Consider the following 12,648-nt stretch of genomic DNA (forward strand, 5'->3'; position numbering starts at 1 on the left):
CCATTATCACAGCCATCAGCGTCCAAGCGACAAATAACACCCGTGCGCTTGACATGGAGGCGCACGCCAAAAGCAAACATGCAAGGGAGAAAATGTGATCATAAACTGAAAGAATAATTCTCTGTTGCGGTGGACAACAGGAGCAGGATGAATGCTGGCCTTGGATTAGATCTCGCATGGGCTACTTAAGGCCCAAGCGGTGACTTTGTACTAACAGAGCCCCCTATAAAGAAGATTTATGCTGGACTGAAGTGCTTTAGTAAATGAGTTTGCACTAAATACACTTCATGCCTTGCTTGTGCTGACTGCATTTGCCCCTCACAAAAAGTATTTCCATCTTTTACTAGTGAGGAAACAGACATGTAATTGTTTTGAACTCTCGTTTGTTAACATTTCCCCCTCACAAAAAGTATTTATGTGTTCTACTAGTGAGGAAATGGACATGTTGTTTTGAACTCTCACAACACAACAACAAATCACAAAAACACTTCAATCAATTCATGCAAATATTATCAATCAATGCACATTAATTTAAATCATTTCTTACCTAACATGTTGACAATGCAGAATTCCTACTAAATTGCTAGATTATTCCAAAAAGAGTCCAATTCTGCTCATGAGCTTCTTTGCACCAGTGTTGGTGAGCAGGTGACACAAATTGGCCTAATCAGCTCAGCTTCTTTTTCAGGAAGTTGTCATATGGCACTTCTGGGAGCTTTCATTGTTCCGGCGCGACGTTTCCAGCGTTCTCAAATCACACTGTTCTTGCTTAGGGGCGACAATCTGTTGTCTGTTGCTCACGCCGAGATGCATTTCATGCCATCATTAGTGAGAATGAGCAATAATAGGAATAATAGGAGTAGAAATCAAAAGTGAAAACTGCAAATTGACTCATTTTTTAAACAATGCACCCTACGAGTTACCCACACAGAATACAGTAGTGCTACTCATTACATTTATTCATTTATTTCCCCAACAGCTTATCCTTAAAAGGTTTGCAGGGGGCGCTCGAGCCTACCCCAGCTAACTAACTACAATCACTGCGTGACCGCACGTTTGGTCGCCGGTCTTTTGGTCACCGGTCTTTTGGTCACCGGTCTTTTGGTCGCCATTTTTTTGGTCCCTTTTGGTTGCCGGTCAAATGTACTTAGATATTAAACTTCTTGGATATTGAACTCTCTCTCTTAGATATTAAACTCTCTCATGAATATAATTTTGAGAGCTGGTTTCAATAGTAAACTCTGTCACCAATTGACCGGCGACTAAAAGACCGGCGACCAAACGTCCGGCGACCAAATGTCCGAGCACCCAATCACAGGGCCCAAGGAGATGACCAACCATTTATGCTCACTCTCATACCTAGTTGCAATTTAGGGTATTCAACCAGCCCACTTTGGATGTTTTTTGGTATGTGGAAACCGGAGTACCCCTAGAAAACCCATACAAATGCCCGGGAAGTGAAGTTTGGGTGTAGTTATGACTTTTTTGTGTGTGGATCGTGCAGCAAAATACATGCTAGCATGCATGAGAGACAGATGGCGCGTAAATAATGTATACGCTCTCAAAAGAGCACCCCGGTGTGTCTGGTTTGAATTTGACGCAGCAGCTTGGACTCCCACACACGGTGACCCTGTAGTTGTAAAAGACCAAACTGTTGCCTTCACGTGAGAACAAGCAAGAACAAGATGATCCAAGGTGAACTACACATTGTATTCTTACCTGATTTGGTCTTGCACATGTGATTCATTCTTTGTCGTGGTCATATTTACATGATGACACCTGCTAATGAGTTTGTGTGTGTTCCAGAGGAAACGCCTACTAACAAATTGCTGTTTCAGGGATTCATTTCTGTTGGTTAGAGCTGTTTAGGACTCAATATCTTTTCAAAAGGGTCGTTCATATGGTCGTGTTCTTGTTATTTTAAGGGCTTTCTCTTGTCACAGTGTGTTTTCACAAACAAACAAACAAACAAAAAATCCTGCATTTTATCCCAATAAGACTGACTGTTGACCATTTTGGGGTGTAATCCCCCTTTCTCCTGAAGTCAAAAATCCAAATAAACTATTGCAAAGAGTTTTAAGAAGGATGAATACATTTGCAATGTGGGAATGGACATGAAAATAAGGCATTATACTCAGTTTTAATGATATTTTAGTTATTTTGGCATTTTCGAAGCAACCTAACTAACCCTTGCAAAACTCGGTGGCCTTTTATATACAAATATCAAAACTCAAAGGCGGGTATTCCTTATCATCTTTGATATTGCAACTTTTTTTTTAACCTCCCTTCAACTACTTTAGAGGATCAATGATACCCTCCTGACTACCAGTAGTTCAAATGTGTCCTCTGTAGAGGACATTTTTAAAACTAAATATCTCCCACCTAGTGCATCCAATCCCCTTACATCCTTAAGTGCTCTATAGAGGACATTTAGAGCTTTCCAATGATACCAAATTTCTTTTGCAGTATTCTCATGACTTGCCAAAGATTGGGGAATTTCAAAATAAATGTGATTGGACAAAAAAAAAATCCTGGTAGTCAGGAGCTTATACATTTTTGTATGTTCAACACAATAAATCAATTCCCGCCAAATCCTATGTGAGCTGAGCAATATTTAACAAAGCACATAAGTTATCTAAAGGGAGAGAGTTGAAGATATAAAGAGCAGCTTGCCTCAAATCAAAGGAAATGTGGTCTCAAAGGCTAATATAACAATCCGTGTGATCACTGTGTGTGTGTGCACGCTTGAACAGAAGGAAAAGGGGGCCTCGCTCTCGAGAACACCTTTTAATAAATAGCATGCATTGAAGTTATGAGTCTTTAGCTTCAGTCAAGCAGACAAAAGGGGTGAAAGAATCTACGCCGTTAACGTCAGAGAGTACCCAGGGGAGCTGGAGGGAAACAATAGCTCCCCCAGTGCAGATTTGACTAAGGAAGATTTGCCAAAGACAAGGAGCTCCTTATGATATGATATGCTTCCGACTGTGCCGCCTCTCGCTTGTCACTTGGCTGAGCTGCCTTCTGCATCGTGGCACGGCAGGATGCTGACATTCACACCGCCGAGCGGGTGTGATTCCCTCTCACCAAAGCAGATGAAAAGTGGTTTATATAGAAGCTGAGAGTCACTATCATATGGTTGCAGCAGGTGACAGAACAAGGCGACGAGCCTCCTGCGCTGCGTGTTTTATTTTGGCCTCCTCATTTACAAGCAGTCGTGTGAATTGCTAACTCTGGAATGGAATGAATAGCTTTCATCAAACCGTGATTCGTTACTGACGTTCCAATATGCTATTTAGACCTTGCTTATTATCCGTGATTGGACGTTTGGTCGCCGGTCTTTTGGTCGCCGGTCTTTTGGTAGCCGATCAAATGTACTTAGATATTAAACAGTACTTAGATAATCAGCAGTATGTTAGATATTAAACAGCACTTAGATATTAAACGGTACTTAGATATTAAACGGTACTTGGATATTAAACAGTTCTTAAATATTAAACAGTACTTAGATATAAAACAGTAATTAGATATAAAACAGTACTTATATATTAAACAGTACTTTGATATAAAACAGTACTTAGATATTAAACTTTCTCTCTTAGATATTAAACAATACTTAGATATTAAACTCTCTCTCATGAACATAATTTTGAGAGCTGGTTTCAACAGTAAACTTTCTGTCACCATTTGGTATTCTAGTATCTCAAAAATGCATTAAGATGACATATTTTTTGCACTGTATTCATTTACGTTTTGAGTCAAATTATCATTAATTATTATAAAGTTGGCAAGGCAAACCTATCCACATAAAATATATAAATATAGGCACTCGGATATTCAAGACAAAGTCATGAAATATCCTTTGTCAACAATTATTGATCCATACTGGGTTTAATAAGAAAGAAGAAACCTTGTTTCATTCTTTCATCTTCTATTCCGCTTATCCTCGCAAAGTAATAACAAGGCTTTAACCAGAATAATTGGTTAGGTAATACACGTTAGTAGCAGAGAGAAAAACCCACCAAACAAAAGTAGTTGGAGGCCTTTGAAGCATGGCTTACAAACTCATTTTCTGCTTTTCCCTCAGAGGGTCATGATTGTAAAAATTACATCAATATTTTTACAACCATATTGGTGTTAGTTTATTGATATTGCGGGTCATCCATTTGTACAGCTTCTCCTCATTAGGATCGCTAAAGTCTGCTGGAACCTTGCCCAGTTCCCATCGGGGCGACCATTCAGAGCCGAAATGACAGTTTCAGCAGAAAACTGCTGCTTTTCTTATGCCATAAATATATATTTTTAAAATTCTGAGTCTTATATCGTCTACACAAAAGTAATTTTAATGAACACGTTTACTTAAAATAATAAAGACTATGTGGTTAGCAAATGACAAACAGCAGCAGACTCCACAGAGGCATAATACATACGAAAAATACTACATGGAAAAGTGTTTTTTTTTTCCTCTGGCCAATAAATTCTTGGCCATTTCAGGCATGTTCAAAATTTGGCTTGAAATTTTAATGCTTTTTGCACAGTGACTATAAAATACGAGGTTAGTTCAAATCAGTTGAGTCGCGTTCACTTGGTGTCGACCTTGGGAAGACTGTCAGGTCATTAAGTTTCTAACAAAGCGAAAGGGAAGACAAGTGTGTCTGGACATATCATTCTCTAACAGACATCATTTCCTGCACAAGCGCAGTAATACTCTCTGGTGTGATTTCGATTTTATAGCTGTCATTATGGGATATTACTGCCTTGTCTGTTCTTCTTTGAATACTGATGTTCAACCTGCTGGCATGATCTTCCTTCTACCTGCCATTTTCTTCTTAACAAGAAAATGGGAAGGTAAAAAGAAAATATTAATCATGAGTAAAAAAAAAGTAGATTTCAATGTTAAAAGCAACAACAAAATATGATTGTGTGCGGGTGTTCATGCATGTACAACTTGACAAGTACACCGTCAAGCTCTTGACACCTCATTTTATTGTCCCAACATTCAAAAGTACAAATAATTCAAACACAACAGTTTTATGAAAAAGAAAAAACAAACATTTACAGCAAGATTTTCTATTTTGTTTCCAGTTTCAGAAATGACCTAAACTAGCAAGGATAACATGAAGTCATTCATCGCAGTAATTGGATTAATAATAAGAATAAGAATACTAAGAATAATAGCAATAATAACCATAATCATAAGAATAATCATCATCGTTAATAATTGTTAAGTAATAACATAAGCAGTAGAGAATAGAGAAAAAGAGAGAGACAGAGAGAGAAAGAGAGAGAGAGAAAGAAAGAACGATAGAGCCGCAATCCGTGGGGCTCCGTCAACATTTTTTCGTCTTTTTTGTCTTTTAGGATTTTGTTTTATAGATTTTTTTTCAGATAGTAAACAAACACGTCTCGGGAGGGGTGAAAAAAATAAAGAAATAAAAAAAAAAGAGAACTGACAAGAAGAGCCGAGTTCCTCTGTTCACCTTCCCTCCTCCACTACTGGCTGCCTTGTTCCTACCGGCAGCCTGCCTGCCACTCAACGACTATAAGGCGCTACAAGGATGGTGGTGGGAGCCACTGGGGTGGGACGTGGAGCCAGGTGACATAGCCCCACGACTTGCACCACACTTACACACACACACACACACAGGAGGATACACCTAGAATTGCCATACAATTATGAACGCAAGAACAGTCACATTATATCAGATTTAAGAGCTCCACCACATAGTTTTCGTGATAATATTCGGAAATGTTGAAACTCCATCCATTTTGACTGCCAGTCAATTTCTGCCTGACATAAAAACACACTGGAAAATAAGAGTTTTTAAACCCCAAATCTCAAAACTGTTGCATTAGCTTCAAATCTAGCCAACTTTTGCTGCTCTTTTTGTCAAAATTATGTCAAGTAATTTAATCGAATCTTCATAACTGTATTATTCTAACAAATGTTCCTCATATTTGAGGTTTTCCACCAAAACCCAACACTTGGGTTAAAATATATTCAAGATTAAAAAGAAAAAACAAGTCAGAGAAAACGGCCAATGATGCCATGTGGCATGTTTGCCTTTTAAACTGCTTTACCATCTGTCCTTTGGTCGCAAAAATAGACTTGCGATACATGTTTTGATCATTTATGGCAATTGGCCCCACCTAGCATTTGGCTGCCGGGGGTATTGGAGTAAGCAGCTACATTATGGTGAAAGCTTTGCTCAAACCATGCAAATTTGTCAGCTTTTGTCCAATGCTTAGAATGGATGTTTACAAAAGAACATTCATTTGTCTTCCATTCCGCGATTCCTCTACAAAAGAACAGTTAAATACGACTCTATAATGCAAAACTTGAAGTTAAAGTGTCTGAGATGAAATGTGACTGAAATTGTGATTTCTAAAGAAGAAAATAGGTGTAATCCATTCTATCCTATCTTGAATCTCTTTAGACTGTGGAAGCGCTCATAATATTATGGCTGAACGGTGTAAACAAACACCCAAAAGGAGACAAACATACAGACACATAGGCGGAACACAGGCACGCATATCAGGAGGTCATACGGTGTAGTCAAATGACACAGAACAACATTCTACTGGGGTCGTTGCATAAATTCGAGCCCCCCCACGACGGCGCTACGGCGTCAAGAGGCCTGAAGGGGGTCTGTTTGTGTGTATGATGGCGCATTTGGAAATGATGTCACATGAGCGAGATGCGTACATTTTACACGCACGCGCACTTCCCTCCTGTTTTGTAACAAAAGAATCCAATTCTATATATTTATACGTCTGAAACCCTAGCTTTTACCTTTCAAAATATATAATATATATCATATTAGAGTATATAAAATATAGAATCGGTACAATCCCTTTTCATCCCTCTGGAGTACTTCCCTCAGTATAGTAGTTTTTTTTTCTTCTTCTATTTTTTTTTTTTAAAGATGATGCAATTTGAAAAGTCGAAAAGAGAAAACCAATTGAGTCGACCCTCAGGCGGGCGTTAAAAAACGTCAACACGCCCGACCGAACCTCCGTGAGTTGAATGTTACGGTAAATACTCAAGACGTATGCTTCCAGACGTACAGTTTTGCATAAAGGTTTCATCACAAAGCGGTAGTAAGTGGAGGGAGGGTGTGGACGGAGTGGCTTTAGAGAACTACACAAACTTATCACAGGTTATATTGAACCAGAACGACTGTTTATAACATTCTATTAAGACTAAACTTCATTGGAAAAGATCTAAAGATTTCATTTGGAACAAGACAAGAAAAAAGCAATAGCAAATTGAACTATTAATAACTAGGTTATGCATAGCGAGTAACTGTTTCTAGTAATAAGGGAAGAGCGTTCCCTGACCTTCCGGACACTTTTTTTCATTTTTTTTTTTCATTTTTTTCGAGTTTTCCTGACTTTTAGATTTTTTTTCTTTTTATAATGGTCATTTTGATATATTGGTACAAAGCACAAACGTACTAAAAGTTCTCTCAGTGCAGTGGACTACTGGAAGAGCTTCTCCACTAGTCGCTTTGTTCCCTTTAAGCTCAGAAACGCCCCCCTCCCTGTACCAGAATCACGCAAAAACACAGACAATGAAACAAATAAATATATAAATACACAGATAAATTAAGTGGTTCATAAATACATAATAAATACAAATAAATAGAAAAAATAAATAATTGAAAGGAAAAAATAGATAAGTAAATCCAAATACACTTATATTCAAAGCTTTTTGTTCGGTTTCTTTTGCCGCGGTAGGTAACATAAAGTTAATCCAAACCTTTTTTTTTCTCCACAAGCAACATGACAACAATTGAACAGTTTCCTCACAAGTTTTTTTCTAAGTAACTGAACCACCACTTCATAATAAGTTGCCATATGAAAAAGACAAGCTCCAACTAAAGAACAGTGACAACTCAGATAGTACAGTAGATATTGTAAAACAAATGTAGACTATGTATATATAGATATATATATATATAGATAGATCATCTATTTGTACAGAGCAAAGAAAGACACAGTAGTCATAGATCACCTTTTCAGGAAACCAATATCTAGACTAAAGGAACTAGCTAATCATCGGTAAGTTTGGACAAACGCTTTACGCTCGGCAAGTTAACGCAAAAGCCAGCAAGCCAGAAAAACCAAAGCAAAAAAAAAAAAGAAATTAAATTTGTTCAGTGATTTTTAACAATTTTTTTATATATATTTATATAGATTTTTTTTAAACTTTTTTTTTACACTACCCAAATGTGTTGATCAATTTTTTTTTTTAAATCTGCAACAAAATAGTCTCACCAGACTATTTGGGCCAACAATAAACAAATAAGCTCAATTCAATGCCAACATCAACATATAGTATTTTTTTTTTTTGAAACAACACATAGAACAACCAACTCGGATATTTAAGATATGTGAATAATGCCATATAGCACCTACTGTTGATCTCTAAAAGGAATTTTGCACACAAATGCTGAGCAAAGAGAAACAATATATCATGTATAGTAAGTATGCCGTCTAAATGGATAGATGTGCGTATACGTAGGTACTGACAGTCCGTATGGACTTTTGACGTTTAACAGGAAAAGAAGCAGACAAAGGGTCTCCTTGCTTTGGGCTCTGGACAATAAAGATGGTTCCCCTCTCCCTTCCCTTGTGGGTATTCAATAATCACGCACTAGTACATGTGTGAAAAATTAGCAAAATCACCCGCCTTGGTTTGACTTTTTCACAAAACCTTCCGCCTAGAAAATGGCCCCCGCCGGCGTGGCTTCCTTGGAAAACAACGAGCGCTGAGCCTAGAAAGTACCATGGCAGAACGACAAGACAAGGTGGCTCCCCTCCCCTTCCCAGTTAGCCAGTCAAAATATTTTTCTCTTTTTTCAAATCCAGATTCTTGTAAAAATTTCTCAATAATTATTATTTTAATGATCATTTATAAAAATAGATTCTTCTTTCTATTTATTTTTATCTGTTTTTTTTCTAAACTCATTTTTTTTCCAAGCAAAGAGATTCTCTTCTCTTTGGCAACAGTGTTATTTCTTTTTTTTTTCTTAAATTACTTAATGTTTCATCAGGAAAGCTAACCCATCCCCCACCCTCGCACCCCATCTCCCTGTGAGGAAAGACGTTATGTTTTTTTTGTTTGCGATACAAAATAAAAACAATGTTAGAAATTCTTTTTTGTTGTTGTTGTTCTTGTTTGTTGGTTTATCCCGACTACATCGGAATAGGTGGGAGTTCGGAAACCCCCATCCGGAATCAATAAGGGGACCTTTTAATACGACTCGAAATGAATGAATGGTTGACCAATTGTTAAAAAAAAGAGCCTCCTCCCTACAGTCACTGGGAGGAACGGGATACTAACGACAGTGGAACCGGATATACAAAAAGAAAAAAGCTAATCCCGAATTGAGACGGTGGTCTAAAAAGGATATTCTCTTCTCTAAAGTTAGGGGGGATTTGCTACTGTTTACACAGAAGAGAAAACTCATTTTAGCAACCAGAACAAACAGAAAGAATATACAACAAAGAGAAGCCTGCATTATCTCAGGAACTTCCCCAAAACCTATGAACATTTTCTTCATTTTTGTAATACTTAGGCAACATTGGCTTATAGGTCCAAAGTTATGATATAAGCCATTTCTAGTTCAATCAGGTTGAATGGTTGCTTTAATGTTCCAGTTTGGGAGGTGGCCGTGACGGTGACTGAAGGGGGCTAAAGGGAGGAGTGGAGGAGGGGGATGGTTGGTGGGGGTTCATTTTGGAGCGGACAGAACGCAGCCGTGGCCGCGGGGCGACTGATTCTACCTTGTCCGAGTTCAGGACTTATGGGTCTTGTTAGTCTTGAAGGAAACTTGCAAGACACGGTCACCCAACCTGTAGCCGTTGAGACTGGCGATGGCCATGGCCGCCTCGTCGTAATTTGTCATGGTGACGAAGCCGAAACCTTTGCACTTATTGGTGTTGAAGTCACGGATCACCTTGACATTGTTGACGGCGCCAAACGGCCCGAAGAGCTGCCACAGCACGCTCTCGTCCGAATCTGGGGACAGGTTGTAGACAAAGATGCACCAACCGGTGCCGGTGTGCCCGGGGATGTTCATCCCCACCAGGCTGGTCATGCTGTCGATGGTAATGGGAGAGAACCTGCGAAAAACAAGTGGCAAAGACAAAAACGGAGACATTTGAACAGATGGTAAAAGGAAGAGAAAATTATCTAAAACAGCTTCCGGTATTTCCACAAGGCGCCAGAGCGTGTCTGCTGGAATATTTATCCAGTCACCCAGAAGAACATTTGTGAGGTCCCTCCGAGACTAGGCGTCGTCTTATCGGGAGGCTGCCCAGACATTGTAGACAGTGCATACAGATTACAGATTCAGAAAGATTCTTCCATTCCATTAAACATTTTTGTATTCACTATGGGAACGCCGATCTCGGGAAGCAGATCCCCCTAGGACCCAATCTGTTGTCGCATCATGAGCGAGCCCAAACAATGTAGGGAGAACCGTGGGCATGTGGAGAACTGCACACACTCAATTTAACGCTTTTGAATCCAGGTTTTCAGTTTGTTTGTTATCAGGTTGTTTTTTTTTTTTGACTGCTCTAAAATAATTTCCTTCTTAACTCATTCACGGCCATTATCAGCCATAGACATCAAATCCATTTCAACTGGGATGACTAAATCGTAATCGGAATGCCTTTAGTGTCATTGAGCAGAAGCGCAACGAAATTGATACTCCGACTACCATGGAAAGTGCAATGTGGTGGAAGTTGAAGAAAATGGTCCATAACAAAAGCTCCGGCCTGGGTTGAAATGGATTGGACGTCTAGCACCATTAATGCTAATGAAACATGAACATTCACAGCCTGTCATCCCAGTTTAAATGAATTGGATGTCGGTGGCAGCCAATAGGTCAATTTATGGGATAATATTGAAGAGGTAAGAACAGTGGGAAGGTCGCTGATGTGTTTTCTAAGTTTCAGTGTTAATATGCACTGATGGTTACTGTATGTTTGATGTAACAACAGGCCGAAGGTTATTGTTTGAAATTTTGGTTCTTTTGATTTAACATAAACCAAAAAAAGAGTTTTTTGGCATGGCACAATTTCATTTGTTCCATATAATTTCCATTGGACATTTTCAACCACGATATCTCATCATCACATGCTAAGATATTTGGTTTACTTCTAGTCCTACATCTTCTACTAGTGGCGCCATTGTGAAATGCCTCCTGTCAGGAATATCTGCCTAAAGAGATGCAGATGTAGGCGCCCTTGAGTGGCTCCTTCAAAAGCCAGATTACAGAAAGTTGTTGAATTAAATCTTTGCTAGAAATTCATCAAAGATCACGCACCAAGCTACTAAATCTCCTCTCATTCGCCCCGCAATCTTCCCCTTTTTCTTGCGATGCAAGACGATTTGAATCCTCAGTTGACTTCACTTAATTGCCTTTCCGCTCAAACGAAAGCGAAAAAAGGGGGAAAGAAAGCGCCCGTTTTGAAATCAAAAGTAAATGAGATGAAGAGGTTCATTTCTTATGCCACCTCTCTTGTAAGAAACAACTATAGGCATTATTGGGCATGCTTTAATTGAGATTTCCGCCTTACTGCAGCTGTCTGGGAAGGCTGCTTTCTTGGCGAAACGGAGGGAGGGAGGTAGGGAGCAAAATGGAAAGTGGAAGCACTTTACAGCCCAGTGGGCATTAAGGTACAAAGCATATTCCTCCCACTCGTCTCTGAGTCTGCAGGGTGTTCTGTTCTGTACTATTGCAGTGCTTGTGGCACTGATCGATGGCGCTGCTTGCTGCTCAAGGCCCCCACCCTTATTCTTATCTCGCCAGTGACTATATATGGCCCGCAATCACCATGACCTTCCTACACGACTTTGATGGTGCACAGTCTGTTCCTGGCCAATGCGAGGGCTTGGAACGATTGAATCATTGACTCCAAGGTCTTACTGCAATCATTTGCCTTCATCGATTAAGTGCCGCAGGGGATAAGGTAAAGAGATTATACTTGACAATATACATCAATCTTTAGGGGGGGGGGGGGGACAGATCGTATTAGCCAAGAGGCATTTTTCAAGATACGTCGCCGAGCAACACTGGTTTTGAAGTAATCTGGTTGGAATTTGTATCTCTGCGTTACCGTGCGACTTTCTGGGACTTTACTTTGCATCGAGTGCTACGCTGAGTGTTTGAGCATAAAATTGCATTAAGCCGTTTGGTGAAATCAGGGAATAAACCCTAACCAATATTACTGGCGAGGAAAAGGGTTGCATAGCAACAACGACAGCTGACCACTTTGTTTTGTCCCTAGAAAAGCCTAATACTTGCAGACGACATGCACTGCAATCAGCATGCTGGAGAAAGACCCACCAGGGCCAGGCATAACACTTCATAATTTGATGAACTGATTGCAAAATTTATACCTGATCAATTATGCCTTAAAATGCATTGGGACAAAATTGACAGAACCACTTGATGCACTGTTGATTCAATCCCATCTCTGACATATTTTCCTTTTATTCCTAATTTGTCATTGCGTAAGAAGCTAAACTGTCTCCAAATGGTGTCCCAAGTGGCTGCAACATGCAAGATTGCCGCTGTCAGCAGCACATCACAACAATGGTTGCTACACACCTGGTTATGTAACACCGACTGTATT

At 39.4% G+C, this 12,648-nt stretch overlaps 1 protein-coding gene across 9 annotated transcripts in view; it reads right to left on the reverse strand.

Annotated features, from left to right (window-relative positions):
- Positions 1 to 6,365: 6,365 nt before the first annotated feature.
- Positions 6,366 to 12,648, reverse strand: part of elavl4 (ELAV like neuron-specific RNA binding protein 4) — a 78,338-nt gene continuing 72,055 nt past the window's right edge. For all 9 annotated transcript variants that reach the window (XM_077716541.1, XM_077716539.1, XM_077716537.1 and 6 more), the window contains one exon: positions 6,366 to 10,128. In XM_077716541.1, the coding sequence (XP_077572667.1) occupies positions 9,801 to 10,128 (328 nt within the window). In that variant the 3' untranslated portion in view covers positions 6,366 to 9,800. The remainder of the gene's footprint in view (positions 10,129 to 12,648) is intronic.

This window comes from Stigmatopora nigra, chromosome 5 (assembly GCF_051989575.1).
Source record: "Stigmatopora nigra isolate UIUO_SnigA chromosome 5, RoL_Snig_1.1, whole genome shotgun sequence".
NCBI classification, from domain to species: Eukaryota; Metazoa; Chordata; class Actinopteri; order Syngnathiformes; family Syngnathidae; genus Stigmatopora; species Stigmatopora nigra.